This window comes from Pongo abelii, chromosome 2 (genome assembly GCF_028885655.2).
Source record: "Pongo abelii isolate AG06213 chromosome 2, NHGRI_mPonAbe1-v2.0_pri, whole genome shotgun sequence".
Lineage (NCBI taxonomy): Eukaryota > Metazoa > Chordata > Mammalia > Primates > Hominidae > Pongo > Pongo abelii.
The window spans coordinates 108,579,781-108,599,914 of NC_085928.1; the positions used below are offsets into that span (position 1 = coordinate 108,579,781).

The 20,134-nt window shown below is 44.5% G+C and overlaps 1 protein-coding gene and 1 pseudogene across 2 annotated transcripts; one reads left to right on the forward strand and one right to left on the reverse strand.

Moving 5' to 3' along the window:
• Positions 1-212: 212 nt before the first annotated feature.
• Positions 213-16,828, reverse strand: CCR9 (C-C motif chemokine receptor 9). 2 transcript variants are annotated; one of them, XM_063722648.1, is made up of 3 exons: positions 16,716-16,828; positions 8,485-8,533; positions 213-2,696 (listed from the first exon to the last, which is right to left on the reverse strand). In XM_063722648.1, the coding sequence occupies exons 2-3, from the start codon at positions 8,503-8,505 to the stop codon at positions 1,608-1,610; spliced, it is 1,110 nt and encodes a 369-aa protein (XP_063578718.1). In that variant the 5' UTR covers positions 8,506-8,533; positions 16,716-16,828; the 3' UTR covers positions 213-1,607. The 2 variants fall into 2 exon arrangements, with proteins under 2 accessions (XP_063578718.1, XP_063578719.1); XM_063722649.1 differs by lacking the exon at positions 16,716-16,828 and adding an exon at positions 9,139-9,223.
• A 2,439-nt stretch (positions 16,829-19,267) lies between these two features.
• LOC100457908 (succinate dehydrogenase [ubiquinone] cytochrome b small subunit, mitochondrial-like) lies at positions 19,268-19,671 on the forward strand (annotated as a pseudogene).
• Positions 19,672-20,134: the final 463 nt, after the last annotated feature.

A 20,134-nucleotide genomic window follows, 5' to 3' on the forward strand; every position in this document is an offset into this window, starting at 1 on the left:
TAGATGCTTCCTCTAAAGCAAGTGGCAAAGCCAGGGATGGTTTATTGTGCTGTTCCAATAGTCCTCCTTGGAAATTCCATTTGACTAACACGGAAAAGCCTGAGGAGTAAGTTTGGACAGAGGAGAAATAAAAATTTGTCAGCCATGATGGTTTTAAGGTATTTGGAGATCTTATTTCCTTATCCCCATTGCTTACTCTTCACACTTTTTTTAAAGACTAGTCAATTGCAGTAGAGAGAAGCAGGGAAAGTAGAACAAGGAGTTCAATCTGTAACTGACTGTGAGCAATCCGATTGAGATAACTCATTACCTTCAGACCAGCCTTCACACTCTTAATGTATCTATTTGATCTTTAATTGCACACACTTAAAATATTGAGACAGGGTAAAGAAAGTGACAAGTAATTAATGCTTCATATACACATTAAAAAGCACTTTTCCAATATGTGAAATATTTTCAAAGGTGATACATTTTGCCAAATCATGAAAAGAAAGACACAAAAGACACAAAGGTGAATTCCATTACTTATTTTTTTCAGCCTAATCTCTAAATCAAAAGCTTTTAAAATGTTGCCACTATAGAGTAAGAAAAGGAGAAGCATGGAAGTAAATAGCCTTCCAGCAAGGCCTGCGCTTCACCCCTTTGCCCTCCCTGGCTGCTGCCCATGTCTGCCCACTTTATTCCTCAGAATAAAGTAAGCCTCAGAAAGACAAGGGCCAAGAGAACCAGCCCATTTTCTAGGGAGCAGACGGTGGACCCAAAGCAAGTGCCACTCAACAGAACAAGCCTACAACAGGGCCAAGGCTGGCTCCTGCGAACCCAGCTGTTATAATCTCCCTGCTCAGGCCATGGAGGGACACTGTCATCATACCAAGGAATAAGCAGAATCCTTGTCTAGGTCAAAACCTCCAGCAGGACACAGAAATGGACTGGAAGCCAACAGACTTTGGATGCCTTGTGGGTGGGGCCAGTTGTCCAGGGGTTCACTGGCCGGACCTGCAGATTGTTTCAAAATCAGAACAAGGACCTTCACTGGCCCAGAACAGAACAAGGAGAACAGAAGGAAATTAGGTCTGAGATTGCCTGGAAAGGTTCTAGATCAGGAATCTATAAGACCTGGCATGGGTTATCAGTCTCAAGAGCAGGGTAGAAAATTTCCCAAAGATGGACATTTTCACGAAACTTTCTGCTTTTGTGGTCTGTAGCAGCAGCCAGTGCTTCTGTGTCCCCTTTTGGAAGAGGCAGCATGAGAACTGAAGCCACAGAAGTTCACAGTGCATGGAGAAAATCCAAGGGCTCCTCCAGAGGCAGTGGCACTGATGCTCCAGCGAGTGGCAAAGCCAGGGTGCTCCACAGTGCTGGTCCTTGGTCCTCCTTTGAGAATTGCAGGCATCACAGTCAAGAGCCAATCAACAGCCTCCTGGACTAGTCAGTTGATTTTGAAATATTTGCTTTGGCAAATTCTGACTACAAGTAATCATATTGTTCAGATTCATCCCTTTCTGAGTTTTCTTTTCTCTTTCACTCTCTCTGGTCCCATCAGTGGGGAAACTGTTTCTGCATTTCTCATTTCTTCCAAAAGAACCATGCACCTCAGAGAAGACTCCTCAGAGGGAGAGTGCTCCTGAGGTTGTCTCCAGCAACATAGACGACAGCTTCAAGCTTCCCTCTCTCCTTGTAAATGAAACCCACTGGGCCTGGCTGATGCAACCCAAGTTCTTCAGGGTTTTCACAAGATCCCGGCGGAATCTCTCACCCACAAAAACATAGAGAACAGGGTTCAGGCAACTGTGGAAGAAGGCGATGGTCTGGGTGACCTGGAAGCAGATGTCAATGTTGGTGGAAACGGCACAGTTGGAGATGAACATGGCATAGGCGTCAATGGTCTGCACCAACAAAATGCAGTTGTAGGGAAACTGAGACAAGACAAAGACAGTCAGGACAGTGATGGTCACTTTTAGGGCCTTGTGCTTGGACGACTTCTTGGCTTGTATCAGGGTGTGAATGATGATGGTGTAGCAGCAAGCCATGACCACGAAGGGAAGGAAGAATCCCAGAATGACCTTCAGGGTCAAGACAGCTGACTTCAGTTTGGTGCTCTCGTCGCTAGGGTAAACCATGGTGCAGATAGCAATGCCGGATTCCTCCTTGATTTGGCTGTATAAGATTTCTGGGATGCAGAGCGCAGCTGCCAATACCCAGATGGTAAAGCAAACCATTTTGCTGTACAGAAGCCTTTTCTCCCTCCAAGTATGTGCTCTCATGGCCTGGGCAATGGCGATGTACCTGTCCACGCTGATGCACATGATCAGCAACACACAGCTGTAGAAGTTCATCTTGTACATGCTGTTGACCACCTTGCACATGAAGGTCTGGAACTTCCACTGGTCAGCAGCGGCAATGGCCCAGAAGGGAAGAGTGACAAGAAAGAGGAGGTCAGCAATTGCCAAATTCAAAAGGAACATGTCGGTCATGGTCTTCACTCTTGTGCAGTACCAGTAGACAAGGATGACCAGACTGTTGCCCAAGGCACCCACGATGAACACAAGCCAATACAAGGGTGGGAGGAAATGGCTCGCAAAATGCCTGACATTGTTTTTCTCACAGTACAAGTCAGTGAAGTTGAAGTTAACATAGTCTTCCATGGAAGATGTGGATTCAGAGCCATAGTCATCAGCCATGTTAGGAATAGGGCTCTGCAAGGGGACACAAGACGGCATTAGGTCAAGGAAAATATTTTGAAGGTCCTGTCTGATGGCAGAGGCATGGACCTCTTGACCCTTCCAACCCCAAACACCTATGATAAGGCCAAAGACACGTAGACATTCTGAGAACATCTGCTTGGGTTGTGACATATTTATTTATTCAACAGATGTTTATTAAGCACATACTGTATGTTGGCTACTGTGCTATGTGCCAAAGAAACCATAATAAATAAATCAGATGTGTGGCTTCACTCTCAGGAAACTTACCTACCCATAGAGCAACCAGACATGCAAATGAACATTTATAGTGTGCATGCCAAGTGCTCTGATGGAGTAAGAGTACCTCCACACTACTGATGGGCAGTTTTATCAAACTGTGGGTATGACTGCGATCGTCCTTATCCTATCTATTCAATTTTTCACTGACCCTAAAAAAGTCAGCAAGGGCTCTTAAACTCATCTGGATCCCAGTCCCCTGAGTTTCCTGAAAGCTCCGGGAGCACCAGCATACACCCACATACACATGCACATACACATACACATACACATACACACACAGACACTCTCAACCCCACGTACACACACAAGCACCATGACCTGCTCTATAGTTAGCAGGACCCGTGGTCCAAAAATTGTTAGGAATTTCAACATATCCAGCATTCAATCAAACAAGCAACACTTCTAAGCACAGTGCCCCTGTGTGACTGTGTGGGTTGCACAGCCATGAAGCTGGCCCCAACAAGCACACACACTCACATGTACATGCATACACATAATACATGCACTTGCACATGCTCTCATGTACACAAACATGCCAACACTCATGCTTACATGCACATATGTACACACTCATGCATGCACACATATATACACACACATATATGCGCATACACACACACACTTCTTACACTTTTTTTGGGTTCCTGAAGCAGAAGCCATCCTAAAGCCCCTGCTATGGAAACAGGAAATGAGGGCTAGAAATGAGACGCTGAGATGTAAGCCCTTGAGTCAAACCCGGGGTGGGAGGGAATGAAGGACATGGACTGCCAATGGAGGAGGAGGGGAGAGTCCGTGCCACGCCTGCTACATTCCTTCCAAAACCTCTGCCCACAGATCCTCAAACGCTCTCACTTCCCACCAGTTTCCTTCCGAGGGCTCCCATTAGGACTCCCAAATTCCACCAGGGACTACCAGCTCTCACTCCCTTTCCTTGAGGGACATTCCTTGCCAAATCTCATCTCTACTTTTATTTCTCCTGAGGCAAATGCAGTAGTTCAATTTATCTGGATACATTTGGACTAAAAGTCACCCCAAATCCACAATAAGTTTTTATTTTGTTTTGAACAGTTAATATTAACAAATATATAAGTACAAAGATGATTTTGTGTACTTAAATGTTTATATTTAAATAACAAAATATTCTCTACCTCCTGTTAGCTGGGCTCTCCCTATCTGCATACATTGTAATATTTCTAGTAGATCTGACTAGCATTTCCCAAACCATGTTTTAGGTGGAACACTAATGGTTAAAATAGTTGAGAATCTCTGCATATTCCTTCTTTGAAATTCACAATACTCCTGAGCACACTGAAGGATCTGAAAAGTCCTATAAAATTTATTTATTTGTTTGTTTGTTTTGAGACGGAGTTTCGCTCTTGCTGCCCAGGCTGGAGTGCAATGGCGCCATCTCGGCTCACTGCAACCTCTGCCTCCCAGGTTCAAGCGATTCTCCTGCCTCAGCCTCCTGAGTAGCTGGGATTACAGGTGTGTGCCACCATGCCTGACTAATTTTTGTATTTTTAGTAGAGATGGGGTTTCACCATGTTGGTCAGGCTGGTCTCGAACTTCTGACCTTGTGATCCGCCCACCTTGGCCTCCCAAAGTGTTGGGATTACAGGCGTGAGCCACTGTGCCCAGCCCAGAACTTGTTTTATTTTAATTACACATTAGCACAGTAAAGACTCTGAGAAATCCTTCAGAATCTGTTGAATTTTGTTTAACAATGTTTTCTAAACTTATTGGAACATAGAACCTGTTGTGTGTGTGTTTGTGGAGGGCTTCTTAGATATCAGGGCTCACTGAGTTGATTGATAAAGGACAGTAGATGTTAGTCCTATTTGGGCCCTGGCTGGCAGGAAGTAGCAGGAGGACCCAAGGGTAATTTGGATGACAACTGGGAAAATCTGACATCTAGTCCTGACTCCACCTCCAATATGTGAGCAAAAGAAAATCCTACTGCAAAGAGGGACCCAGGAGCAGGATCCTGGAGGCGGCTCTTCAGGCCAGGGCAGCTGGAAATGGCCCACAAAAACAAAGAACTAAAGAAAACTCGTCTCCCTATTTTATTAGTCCCTAGGCTTGATTAATCCATTTCAGTTTACACTTAGAGATGTTTCTTCTGGCATTGGCCTGTGTCTGGAAACCCAGTCTCTTGAGAGGACAGACCTCTTAGGTGACACACATTTTAGAGACATGCCAGGAGAATCCTCCCAATGCTGGACACGGGAACCAGCTGCAGTCATGGCCCCACTAAGACAGTCGTCCTGTAGGAGGTGAGGTTTGAGTGGACTTTGAGTGGAAGAAGAACTTGAGGATAGAAGGAAGACTGTGAAGAGCATGGATACCCCACAATAGACATCACAGCAGGTTTAAGAGGTTGGGAGGATGACCTTTTGGAGGAACCTCAGTAAAACAATGCAGATGAGCAAATACCGACTGTGAATCCACACGATAAATAAGTGCTAAACTCGCTTTTGAAGTTTTTGTTTGTTATTTGTGGGTTGGTGTTTTGTGGGTTTTTTTTTTTTTTTGGTCAAATAGCTTTAATAGACTCACATGAGCCTGAGCCCAAGGCTGTGAAGCAAATCGCAAGCAGCCTCACAGATGAGGGTGCAGGGGTGTTGCTGCATGGAGTTGCTTCTCCGGTCCAGCAAGCCTGCTCTCCTCCTGCTACAGCTCCAGGTAGCGAGGAGCAGCGCGGATTTTAAAGACATGTTAAGAGGAAGACAGACAAGGAAGAAAGAAGAAGGCAAGGGAGGAAAGAGGGCATGCTTGACAGAAGGCAAGCACAAGAGATGGCTTTGGTTCCTGGGGAGAAAATGAGATGGGGGGAAGGTGGGAAGGCCAGCGTGACGTAGCTGTGTTAGTCCTGGGCTAAGGTGCTGGAGAGAGATGGATTCCTGGGCCAGCGAGGGAAGGCAATCTGGAGCAGGGCCTGGAGGAGACAGCAGAAGGAGCAGAACGGGAGAAATGTGCAGAAATCCCAGGACCTGGGTGACCCAGCTTTCTCCACTGCCCAGTGAGCAGGCACAGCCAACACTCCCAAGACTGAATCCCAGACAAGGACACTGTGTCCTGCTGGAAGCCCAGGAGGCATAGTTTTTCTGCTGGGTGAGGATTAAGGACCTCGTGCTTTTGCATGAAGTTACTTAGTTAGTTAGGTTAGGGACTTCCCAGGCATATTTTTTAAGTGATGGAATTTTACACCCCAAATCTAGATTTATATGAAATTTGTCAGGACCACAGGAGGAATCCTGGAACAACACCCACTGTGTCATGACTCACACTGATAGTTTTGCACATGCCTGATGGATCTTAGACATCAAATCCCCTGGAAATCCCCCAGTAAATGTAAACAAACCTCAGTGCACAGCCAGGGCAAGGGGCCCATCCTGCCTGTCTGTGCCGGCAAGCCTCTGAGCCCACAGGCTGTTGCTCCTACACAGGCACATCCTCTTCCCTCAGGAGTCCTGCTTCTGGGCTCAGAAGCAGCAGCCCAGACGTCCCAGTTGTGAACAGCCAGAGCAGGAAGAAGGTCCCAGAGCTTTCCAGGGCCTCCTTCTCTGGCTCATGTGTTCTCTGGAAACCCTCAGCCAGACCCAGGCTCAAGATTCCCCTCTCTAACACCAAGAATGGGCACAAGGCAATGGGGGAGATGGAATAAGAGAGGGCACAAGAAGGAGGGAGGTAGGGAAAAAATGAATTTGTTATCAGCAGGGACGCTGGCAGACACCTTGACCCCACACTTGAGAAGGTATTAAATCCCAACATTGAGACCTGGATTTCAGTGCTTTGACATTCACCCTGAGGGAGGAACCCAGCAAAGCTATGATTGCCAACAGCACCCCTCAAGGGCTCTTCCTCCAAATTTCTGTGAGACCTTGAACCCTCAAACCATCTTCCCCAGGCTCGGTCTCCTCATCTGTAAAAAGGACTCTGCCTTTACTGTGACGCTGAGGGAATGTGGGGCACCTGCATGGGTGACTGGCCCAGCACACCCTCAGAAAGGTGGCCACAGGGTGCCACAGCTACTTTCCATGGAATTTGGGAGTCAGGGCCACAGGGGTCCCATCTTCTTCCCATTTAGATGGCGCCAGACTCCTCTGACAAGAGAAGGTCATTATTGAGGTGCAGTTTCCTTCTTATCTGGGGCTGCTTTGCAGAGTTTGGCTATTATCCAAGATCCCAAATGATAAAAGCAAATGACTGGCAAGCTCAGAAGCAGCCCTGGCTCTGCTGCCTTCATCTACTTCTGTTTCCACAGCCTCAGGGATTGAAAGGTGAATTTAATGCAGGAGACACTGAAGAGTCTACTTTTGGTCAGAAGAATAGTTACTTCACCAGGACCAAATTAATTACTTTTTTGTTGTTATGGATATAGGTGCAATTAGGTAACTATACATATGTAATACTAATGAATCATTAGCATATCATAAATAATTTCATTGATAAACTGTTTCAACCACCACTCTCCATAGATCATGGAAACCTACAATGTACTGTGAGGCAGTTTGTTAGCCTGCCTGCTAGGAAGTCTGGATTTCAATTATCTACGTGTAAAACCCAGGCTTTCCCTTGGAGAAAAGCAAAATCAAAGCCCTTAGGTAATTTTATAAGGCATTTATGAATGTTACAAAAGCATGGGAAATTAATTTGATTCTACACTTAATTACATTTGGCTGTAAAAGAGAAAAAGATTCTCTGGATTGTGATTTGACTCACTGATTTTTTTTTTTTTTTTTTAAGACAGAGTGTCGCTCTGTTGCCCAGGCTGGAGTGCAATGGTGTGATCTTGGCTCATTGCAACCTCCACCTCCCAGGCTCAAGCCACTCTCGTGCCTCAGCCTCCCAAGTAGCTGGGATTACATGCGCCTGCCACCACACCTAGCTATTTTTGTATTTTTAGTAGAGATGGGGTTTCGCCATGTTGGGCAGGCTGGTCTTGAAATCCTGGCCTCGGCCAGGTGAACCGCCCGCCTCTGCCTCCCAAAGTACGGGGATTACAGGCGTGAGCCACCACGCCCAGACTGACTCACTAATTTTTGTTCAGCTCTTGGTCTCTTTCAGGGGAATGTATACCGTTACGTGTTTTCATAAGGTCTACATAATGTTATGCAAGAAATACAACTAATGTGCCCACCATGGGTTTTTTAAAAGCAAATTACATGAATTCTCCCTTTGCTTCATTTGTCTGAGTTTTAGAACAGGCATGTGGAACTAAGCACACCCTAGTTAAAGATGGTTAAAAATCCTTAGCTGTTTATAACACCACATTTTCCTCTGTCTCCACAACATACCCCAAAGCATAGCTGCCTCTGCATTTGCAAAACCCTCTGTGCTGGACAACAACCTACCCAGCAATGGACATTGCCAGGCAGAGATCTTACCCTGGGAAACTACACAGATAAATCCTTCCCCCACAGTGGATCCTTCCCACACCCCCTAAAAAGGGAAGACGAGTGTGTGTTTTGAGGAGCCAGAGGAGCACGGCTGTACTCACTGTGAAGTCTGTGGGTGTCATGGTGGGTCAGTCAGATGCAAGCCTGCTCCTGGAAAAGGAACAAAAATCAAAAAGTGGACTGGCTTGTAAACGAATAGTAACAACCAAATGCCAAAAAGATGGAGATTAAATTTTAAATCTGCTTATTCTTCTGAAAAAAATATTCCAAGCAGGAGTTAGAGTCTATATAGTATTCTAGATTTCAGAATCATCTCAGTAGTCCACACAGAAATGAAAGAACCTCTCCTTTGAAGTTATCATTCACTTTTTTGACTCTGAGGGTCACCTGATTCTAGCATTTGTTTTCTTTCTACTTAGACAATAATTAGTACATCTCCCATCCACAAATGAGGAATGGCAGGTGGGCTGTTACATTTTTCCCAGCCCATCCTTTCTACATTAGCTCCCTTTCCCTTGACTCAGCTTGTCTGTCAAGTCCTGTTTTGCTGACTGGTTCCCCTTCCCCCTGCTCTATCAGCTAAGGGACTCACCAAAGCTAACAGGACAGTGGTCGCTTTGAGAATGCCCTGGGCTCTGGACTCCCCAGGAAAAGGGCCTTTGAGTAACCAGGTGGCAAGAAGAACATGAGGGCTGGGTGGCGCCTGCTGGGGTTGGGGCCCCCTCCCTAAAAGACCCGATGCCCCCAGAACCCACCTTTCTCCTCTTTACCCTGACTTCAGCAGGAAAAGGAAGTCCTAGGTTTGTGTACTAAAGAAAATGAGTTCTAGTTCCCTAATGCACAGGGCCTCGGAACTGACTGAAATAAATCTCTAGTTGTCATTTTCATGTGTTTTGAATTTCTTTAAAGCCCACCCCTACATAACCAAAGAAACAACAGCTTGACTGCCTTCAAGGACGGAGTCTGTGCCTGAGCCGGGGCATTTCCTTTTATACCCTTAGCAAGTACATTTCAAGGAAACCTGTCCAGCATCACACCCCAAGGTTCTCGAAAAAAATAGTCTCTTTCATAAATCCAATCCCAACCTGTTGGCTTCCTTTCCATAACAACATCATGACCCCACCCTGCTTTTCTGAAAGTACAGTGGTTTCCAATGCATAATGTGTGGTAAAACCACTTTGGAAAACTGGCAGTTTCTTAAGATGTTATACATGCACTCACCATGTGATCCAGTCATCCCACTCCTAAGTATTCACCTGAGAAAATTGTAAGTATATGTCCCCATAAAGACCAGTACGTGAATGTTCATTACAGCTTTACTCTGTGGTAGCCAAAAACTGCTAACAGCCTAAATGTCCATCAAGTAGTAAATGGATAAGTTAACTGTGAGATATCCATCCAATGGAATAGGGAATGAATGACCGATTCACACAGCAACATGGACAAGTCTCCAAACAATTATGCCAAGTAGCCAGACCAAAGGGAGTTCATACTGTATGATTTCACTTGTATAAAACTCTAGATAATGCAAACTAATCTATACTGATGGAAAGCAGAATCACTGATGTCCTGGCAATAGAGAGAGAGAAGGGGAGGTGGCTGGGCATGGTGGCTCACGCCTATAATCCCAGCATTTTGGGAGGCCAAGGTGGGTAGATCACCTGAGGTTGGGAGTTCGAGACCAGTCTGGCCAACATGGTGAAACCCTGTTTCTAAAAAGTACAAAAAATTAGCCAGGTATGGTGGTGTGCACCTGTAGTCTCAGCTGCTCAGGAGGCTGAGGCAGGAGGATCACTTGAACCTGGGAGGCAGAGGTTGCAGTGAGCCAAGATTGCACCACTGCACTCCAGCCTGGGTGACAGAGCAAGACTCCATCTCAAACAAACAAACAAACAAAAAAAGACAGAGAGAGAAGGGGAGTGTGGGAGGGCAGGAGGGCAGGTGGGTACAAAGGAAACCTCAGTGGGGGATAAATATGTTCACTGTCTGGGTTGTGTGAGAGCTTCGCAGGGGTGTATGTACATCAGAACTTACATTCTGCATTTTAATATTTGCAGTTTATTGTAATTGGACCTCAATAAAGCTGTTCAAGTAAGGCAGGGAAAAGCAAAGTACGATGAAAACATTCTAGCACTTCACTTCTCAGTGTCATCTCTGGCTGTCAGCAGGCCCTAAGGAGGAAAGCAACCAGAACTTCCTCCTGGTAACCTCTCTGCTGGTAGCTTTTCAAAAGTGTACTGGAGTGCCTTGTGCTGTTATAGCCAACTTGAGAGATCACTACGGACCCACGTGGGGTTTTTTTGTTTTGGTTTGTTTTCGTGGGTTTTTTCCTTTTATTTTAGCTTCAGGGGTATATGTGCAGGTTTGTTATATAGGTAAATTGCGCGTCATGGGGGCTTGGTGTATAGATTATTTCACCACCCAGGTTAATAAGCATAGTACCTGATTGGTAGATAGTTTTTTGATCCTCACCCTCCTACCTCCCTCCACCCTCAAGGAGGTCCCAGTGTCTGTTGTTCCCTTTTTTGTGTCCATATGTACTCAACATTTAGCTCCCATTTATAAATGAGAACATGTGACATTTGTTTTTCTGTTCCTGTGTTAGTTCACTTAGGATAATGGCCTCCAGTTCCATCCATGTTGCTTCAAAGGATATGATCTTGTTCTTTTTTATGGCTGTGTAGTATTCCATGATGTATATGTACCACATTTTCCTTATCCAGTCTATCATTGATGAACATTTAGGTTGATTCCATGTTTTTGCTATTGTGAATAGTGTTGGAATGAACATACATGTTCACATGTCTTTATACCCATATGTTTTTAAGATTAAATTAGATAGATAGATAGATAGACAATTTGTATATGTATATGTATGTGTGTTTCACATACATATTTCCTGGCTCTGTCTGCTGAGAGGACCTAAAAGCAATGATACACAGCATAATTAGCGCCTAGTGCCCTGATCTTGGAGTCTAAATATCTTTCTCCACTAAGACAGCCAGGGCTCCTTGGAGACATGTAACTACATGTTGATGGTGTTGGATTTGAAGACCAGCTAAGTTGGTCTTCAAACCCCATACCACCAACATGGAAGCAAACCAGTGTCACATTTGTCCTAAAAAGTTGAGGAGGGAAGACACAGCATCTTTATTCCTGGAAAAAAGGTCAACCTAAATCAAAGAACGAGGAAGCATCAGAAAAACCCAAAATGAAGGACTTTCTGCAAAGTAATCGGCCAAATATCAAGGTCAAGTGACACAAAGAAAAACTGAGAAACCATCTCAGGTTGAAGGAGACTAAAGAGACAGGACAAGTAGATGCAATGCAAGAACCTGGATTTGGTCCTGGAGTGGGGAAAAAAAAAATAATTCTGAAGGACATTACTGGGAAATTAAGGGCATTACAATAGGCACTGTGAATTTGATGATAGTGCTGCATCCGTGTTAAATTTCCTGATTTTGCTGACTGCATTGTGGTTTTACAGGAGAATGCCCCTGTTCTTAGGAATTATCCCCTGAAGTATTTAGGGGCAAAAGAGCACAGTGTCTTTGGCATATTCTCAAAGGATTCAAAAAATAAGCAAAAAATGCAAAAAATTAATGAAAACATATGTATATAGAGAGAAGGAGAATAATAAAGCCAGTAGGACAAAATGAAAACAATGGTTTGGGTGAAGGGTTTATAAGCATTCTTTACACAATTCTTCACTTTTCAGTAAGCTTGAGATTAGATACAAGTAAGACTCACAATAAATTTTTAGAAGAAGAGAAAAAAATATTTTGGCAATTAACCCTAAGACACAAGAAAGCCTGGAACAGGACTGTGTCTGAAATAAAAATGAGTAGCCCCAGCCTCTGGCCGTGACCTTACCCAGTCACCTGGGCATGCACCGAATTCCACTGCAGCCCTCTGGGGGCCAGGAAAATGCTGACATTTATCTGAAAATGACTTTTTTTGTTACAGAAGTAACACACGTGTTTGCAGGAAATTTGACAAATACAGAAAAGCTGAGAGGAGAAAATCAAAATCACCCATAATCTTCCTACCCTAAAATAACCACTTTTAACTTTCTGTTGTTTTCCCTCCCAGCCGTGTTTCTATGCATTCGTACACTTTGAACTTTTATTTTCTTTTTCCCACCTAACAGATTATGAACATTTCTTTCATCATTAAACATTCTTCAGACAGGTGAAGGCATCAGCTACCTGGCATTCTGACAGTGGCTGTGCCCCAATTCATTTAAACATTCCCCTCTGTGGGGCAATTCACCTGCTTCTAACTTCTTTTCATAGTTCTTTTGAAATATTTCCCAGCTGAATGAAAGATGCATTTTCTTCAGAAAGGTTGTATTCTGCCCCTTTCCTCCTAAGCCAAAGAACCAAGAACTTTCCCCAGGCAGTATTTCTGAACTGTTCTGACATCTTCAGCTCTGTGGAGTGATTGCTTCCTGCTTGGTATGACTCCAGGTGCCATCAAGAAGCCCAGTGAGCCTCTGTTTGAAATAAGAAACTCTCCCAGCAAGCAGAAAAGCAGCCACTTTGGAGCTGAGCATTACTCTTCTTTTTTTTCCCCCAGATGAAAAATGCCCAGTTGAGTTTGGAAGACCTCAACTCAGCAAATTTTATTTTATTACAGCTTGGGGAATAGGGAGGTTGATTTTTGAGATATCAATTAGAAAACACTTTATATATATTATATATATAAATATATATAATATATATATTTCTAATACCCAGGGCTTATGTCACCTCCTTTTTGCTTGCATGAAAGGATTGAATATTAATCACGTAATACCTGAGAAAAATTCCCAAAGAAAGAAACCACAACAAGAAGAAAGAATGGCTTTGGTTATAGTGAGTGATAGCAAGTTTCAGATTGGAAATAGCAATAGATGGTAACGACGTTGGTAAGAGTTTGGAAAAAAGGCCTCCACACTGCTGTGAGGAGTATAAATTTATGTGATCTTTTTGGAGGGTTAAGCCATATCTGTCAAAATTTACAAAACACAACATCTCTGACCCTGCAGTGCATCTGCTTGGAATTTGCCCTACTGGTATTCTCACAAAAGAACACAAGGGTCCAGGTATAGGGATATATGTTGGAGCAGAACAAAAATTGGAAAACAACTTAAATATTCAGTAATTGGTAATATTATGACACATCAATCCAATAAGCCACATGTAGCCTATAAACAAGGATGGTCCTCATGCTGATAGAAAAGAGGTCCTCAAGACTATAAGATTAAAATGCAACATGTAGGAAGACTTATGTTGTGTGATCTTTAAAAAAAAAAAAATAGAAAAAGACATACACTGCACTACTCACTAGCACCGAAACATTTTCTGGAAGGAGACTGAACCACGATGACCAGTGGAAAATGAACTTTCATGTTTTCATTTAGATTTTGCAAACTATTTAAATATCTTACCAAGTGTGTAAAATTTTATTTTAAGAGCTGTCATAAAAATAACTTGTCAGATTTTAAAAAAAAAGAAGAAGCCCAATGCTCTAACGTTCAGCACACCTGTTTACAAAACTCATCTAGAGGAGGAACTTGTAGCCTGCTCCAGCTACCGCAGAAAGAGCAAGTCTAATAATTACATTCACTGAGGCTACTTTATGCAACTAAGTTGTACACTAGCTTTCTATAAAGGTTTGTCTTTTTTTTAAAAAAAAAAAAAGGTAATATATAAACACAAGCCAGGCAAGATGGCTCATCCCTGTAATTCCAACACTTTGGGAGGCTGAGGTGGAAGCATCACTTGAGGCCAGGAATTTGAGATCAGCCTGGGCAATAGAGCAAGACCCCATCTCTACAAAAAATTTAAAAATATGCCAGGCATGGTTGCCTACGCTGTAGTCCCAGCTACTCATCTGGCTGAGGCAGGACAATCGCTTGAACCCAGGAGTTCAAGGCTGAAGTGAGCTAACATTGCACTGCTGCACTGCAGCCTGAGTGACAGAGCAAGACCCTGTCTCTAAAATAAATAAACAAATAAATAGTATATATAATGTAATATATTATAGTATATAATAGAATGTAATATATTACAGTTTATAAAATATGCATCTGCTTCTGGCTCATAGAAAATTTGGAGAGAGCCAAAGTGTAAAAACAGGACATGCCCCTCCCTAGACTCCACATCTAGAACCTCCACAGACAGCCTTGCCATCTATTTCTCTTTCATTTTTGTCAGAATACTTCTCAAATATTTTATTCTCCCAGCTACTAAGTCTCAGTGCTTGCTTTCATTTTCTTCTTGCTGGTGAGAAAGCGGGAAAAATATAGGGGGGAAAATCCCACATATGACCAAACATACTGAGAGCGAGGACCATCTCAGCAGTCTGTCGGGAGTGGATGGGCAGTTGACTCAGCACTGCAGCAGATCTCTCCCTTGCTCCTCAGTGAGGCCTTGTTGCAGGTGCCATGGGCCGCCCATCGAACCCACTTATTCAATGTGCCTTGAGTACCTGATACATTTATTTGGCTTAAACAATGTATAAGACATGGTCCATGTCCTCAAGAAGCTTGCATTCAAGTACAGTGAGTAAGTCATGGCTGCAAATAACAACAAATGGAAAATGCTATGAGTTGTGGTAAGAATTGGAAGGAGGAAGTCATGTCTCTAGCTCTGGGGAAAATCCAGGAGGGCTTCATTGAGGAGGTGACATTTTTGCGGGTCCTTGAAGGCCGAAGAGCATGGAGACATGCAATGAGGGGAGGGAACATTGCTCCAGGGTGAGAAAACATATGCACTAAGGCACGAAAGTCAGAAAGCATGGGGTATGTGCAGGGACCTGGGAGATAAAGGAAGGGAGAAAGCTGCTAATTCTCCAAAAGAGAAAAGTGCCTATTAGAAAAGTTAGCTTGGAACCTATTATTATCCAATCACTATTTTTGTATTCTCTAACATTCTTAAGTAGCCAACATGAAAATCAGCATGGGGTTATTGTGCACACAGCGTCTCCCCACACTTATTTATAGCCTCTGATGCTCACAGCGCTAACATCAAATCGGATACTAACATGAGTCAGGAATGCAGGTCCTTATTTTGATCTTTGTACAATTTGCTACACGGAGCTTGAATCATCTCATACATTTTTTCATAGCTCTGCTTTTTGTTCCCTACATGAGGCGGGGTCTCTGAGCCATCTATCAGATCCATCCACTCACCAAGCCTGGATCAGATGCCTGCCAACCGCCCAGCAGGGGCTGCACGGGGCCCAGGGGCTCCCAACACAAGCCTGTGAGTGAGGCATACACAAGGGGGCTTCAGAACAGATAAGCAGATATTGGAAGAAAAGGGCTCTGAAATTCCAGATGCTGAAATAGTAGATTAGCTTTTGCTCGTTCAGGAAAGGGAGTAAGGAGATGGGATCCCACAGACTGGCTGCTGCACAGCCCTTCCAGTTCAGCACACAGTGACCACTCTCTGGATGGACTTGCCGGCAGTCTATGGAGTAACAGCTAATTCAGAACTAAAGAGGATGGGTGTGTTTGAAAAGGCAAACCAGCATCCACTGATGAGTCATTTAAAATAACTTTTTGCTTTACTCTGATCATAAAGGAGTATTTTTACAATGCACAAAAAATCCCCAAAATGCCAACATACATAATATAGAAAATAAAAACTCCTCAAGCACCCTTTCCTAGTTTAGCCATTGTTAAGTTTCTGAGATACTTCCTTTCTGACTTTTTCTCTGTAACACAACCTCACACACACACACACACACATAGACACACACTCACTTAATAGAAAGGAAATCAGACTACACATATAATCTATCTTGCTTTCTAATTGCCCATCTTTCATGGATCACCTTCCATGCCAATTCAACATGGAACCATGTCATAGGATTGGATGGCTGCTGTGTATTCCATTGTCTAGATACATCACAATTCATTTAACCATTCGCCTCCTGGCACATAGTTTCCTTGTTTCCAATTTTTCACTGCTACAAAGAATCCTTTCCATGGGGCGGTGTCTCAGACTCAAAGACCTCATGGGTGCATCCTTTTCACCTGGCCACCATCTTGTCCCCCAGCACCTGCTTCTCCTTCCTTTAAGGTATAAATCACAGACTGCCTTAAGCCTAAGCTTCATGTATGTGAAGGGGGAGGGAGTTTTATTACTCGCCCTGCAAGAAACCTGGGTTGGGCACACCAATTCCCATTTACCTTCCTGGAAGTTTCTAGAAAAGTGCCTGGTGCCCACGACCTCTGAACAAATGAGTGCAAGCCCAGGCTTTAGAAGCCATCATAGCAGCACACAACTGAGGGCCAAGATGACACTGGGTTGGGGGCAACAAGAAGAAAAGCAATACTCACTGTGGAGGGTGATGCAACTCTCCCGGGGACAGCAGGCCCCACCAGCTCTCAGTGTCTGGGGAAAGAGCTGGGTTGCTCTCTGCCTGGGATGAGGGGCAGGCTTTGTGGGTTCTGAGCAGGCAGCTACCCGATAACAACACGAGAAAGGAAGCCAGGCCACCCCTGCCTGTGTTGTCACTGGTGGGGTAGCCCAAGAGGGTGGGGAGTCACCTGTGTAGCTTCCAGCAATCACCGGAGTCAATCATTTGCAACCAGAAACAAAAAGTTGAAAACTATTGGGATAAGGGGAAACTGTCTCGTCTGAAGACGCACATACAGACTGATGATCTAAGAGCAAATTCTCTTCCTAGACAGCACAGCTGCTTACAGGGAATGGGGAAATTGGAGGGTCCCATCAAGAGAAGTCAGCCTTGTCAGGCTTGCCAGAGGTGCACACTGATGAGATTTCTTTAGGTGGTGTCACCTGAGCAGGCCTGTATCAGATTACCACCCGTGGCAGATGTAGCACTATCCATCACAACATACCTTTTCTGGCCTTGACAGATGTACCAGAACCCCGGAGAGCTGTGCTATCCAACACAGTAGCTACTAGGCAGATGTGCCTATTTAAATTCAGATTAATTAAAGTGCTAACTAGGGCCAGTGCAGTGGCTCACCTCTGTAGTCCCAGCACTCTGAGAGGCTGAGGCAGGCAGATCACTAGGCAGAGCCTAGGAGTTCAAGAACAGCCCGGACAACATGGCGAAACCTCATCTCTACAAAAAACACAAAAACAATTAGGCAGGCATAGTGGCCCATGCCTGTAGTCCCAGATACTCAGGGAAGCTGAGGTGGAAGGATCAGGAGGCGGAGGTTGTAGTGAGCCAAGATTGCACCACTGCACTCCACCCTGGGCAACAGAGTGAGACCCTGTATCAAAAAAGAAAAATGTTTTAAATGTTAACTAGTTTCTCAGTTATCCCAGGTACATTTCAAGTGCTCAATAGCCACATGCAGCTAGTGGCTATCCCAATGGACAATGCAGATATAGAACCTGTCCATCGTCGCCAACAGTGCTATTGAAAGGCACTACTTTAGAAAGTCTGCCTGTGAGATGTAGCTAGGAACACACGGAGTGCTGGAAAGCCACAGACACCTTCAAATTGGGGCAAATCTAGTAAGGTTTTGCACATCAGATACATTAACAAAGATAATACAATAAATTGTACGTTAATTACAGGTGTTTTGGTGAAACTTTGAAAAAAGCTAAATATACAAAATATTGCATTTTTAATGAAGCTCACAGACGAAGTCTTCCCATCCACTGCTACAGTGGGGACTTCAATCCCGATGTGATTAATGATTTCCTGTCATTGTTATGACAAAGATCCCTTTTATATATTTGTTCTGGGGGAAAATCACGACTACACTCTTGTGGATGTTAATTTCTACCTCTCGGTGTATTTATTGTCCCGAGGACTCAATGCTGCTCTGTCATGGCATTGAGGCTCCCAGGCGCATGTCCCCTTCATCACCCTCAGTTACCATAGAGCAAAGGGATGCAGAAGGTGCACTTGGGTTTATCGTCTAAATGGAAAAAGGCCAACAAATAGGTCATCTGAAAGGTAGAGGGCATGCACAGTAAGAACGAAAGAGATGTCTGATTCATCAGGCTTGAAGGAACGGCGGTGCGAGGGAGCCGTGAAATTCCCTTCCCTCGGCCGGTGCTCATTGCAAATAAATGGTGTCTGAAACTATACATAGCTGAGAACCAGCCAGATGCTCTGGCATCTCACTCCTTCCTCTCACTTGGCAAATAAAGACACAAAAGGAACTGGTGCTAGAGGGAAGAAGATGTTCCCTTACTTGACTTTCTTGGCTGAATTTGTTTCTCCCCCGTGTTTGATTGCGTCCCTGGAAAGCTTGCAGCGAGGTGAGACACGCACTATTGCAAGTGCCTTGGGTCTTGCAAGGGAAAAGGCTGTGCTTCTCCCTTCTCTTGACTCAGGCTGTTTCCTCATCAGGTAAGAGCATACAAGGTAGACACTGCTTGCCCCCAGACCGTTGGAGTGAGGCTCGGGGGAGGAAGAAGAGTGAGGCTGGCGGTCAGGGAAGAGGAGAAGGGGTAAATGCACCCGGGTGGGAAGATTCCCTCCTCTGCACGGGCCCCCGTGACCAGGTGAGGTGGGGAAGCTTAGGTAGGTTCTTCCATTCAGGTCTGGAAGAGCTGCTCTAGAGCACTTACATGCCCTCTCCTGGGATGCAGAGAGGATCATGAGGCTGGGGAGAAGGGAAGATGCAAGGAAGTCATAGAGAGAACTTCCGCTTTCTCAAAGGAGCCTGTGCAAATGTGACTCCCTTTGCTGCAATCTAGTTTAGGTCCATTCCTGAAAAAAGCCCTATCCTCTTGTTTTCTTTGCTGTGTTTCTTTCTTTGCAACTAGAATTCAGAGCTGGGTGACTATAAAAGTTTGCTGGTCCCCTTTTCTAAGGGCTATTTCTCTCTTGCATTCTCACCCTGCCAAAGGTGAGTTCTGGAGGACAGGGCAGTAAAAGCATACCCTGAGGGAAGAGATGGAGGTTCTCTAGAGGCTGAGTGCCCTCTGTGGTGCCCAGGGAGGCTGAGCTCTGTTCCTGCGAGCCCCAGTTGTTAGACCTGCTCAGATCTCAGGATTTCTTCAGGACCCAACCTACCCCAGAATGGCGTGGAGTGCAGCACATTCATTTGTCACTGAGCCACCTTTCTGGTTCCAAGCCTGCGTCTTTCCACTGGGACTAGTGAGAGGATTGTCAGTGTTTTGCTCTTGGGCCTGCTTCCAGCTGCTTATCTGAATCCTTGCTCTGTGATGGCCTACTCCGTAGCTGCAACCCTCACTCTTCATGGTCTTGGGGCCTTGGACAAGTTGTTCCTGACTGTGTTCATGGGGATGCATTGCAGAAAGCTGCCAAGGCAGGCCTTTCGGCACTTTCAGCTTTAGCCTTTGCTGGGCTTTGCTCTTTCAACTATCATGATGTGGGCATCTGCAAAGATGCTGCCACACTGTGGAAGCGCTGACCTTTTTGACTTATACTTTGAAGAATTAATGCATGCCTCTTTGCTTTCACTTTGCCATGCCATTCAACTCACAATAAAGAAGAAATAACAGATAAATCCATTGGTGGGCAGCCTTCTTCTCTTAATCACCAGAATTTTCAGAATTTTTTCAGAATTTAAGCTATGAGGAAAAGGTTTGAGAGGAATTATGTCCAAGAAATTGTGAGACTGAGGTCTGTATTCTGGTGAGTTAATGGGGTTGCCTCCCAGCTTCTTATAAGACTCACACATAACTCAACATGATATATGAGCTTTTGCCTTTGAATTTATCAATCTCTTAAAGAGAATCCAGCTTTATTACTATTACTACATGATCAAATTTCTTCTGTACTTGCCTTGGGAATAAT

Excerpts from the sequence above, each read along its gene's own strand:
- CCR9 (XM_063722648.1), bottom strand. The coding sequence starts at position 8,505 with ATGACACCCACAGACTTCACA. Across the intron at positions 2,697-8,484 it reads TGACACCCACAGACTTCACA|AGCCCTATTCCTAACATGGC; the intron begins GTGAGTACAGCC and ends GTCCCCTTGCAG.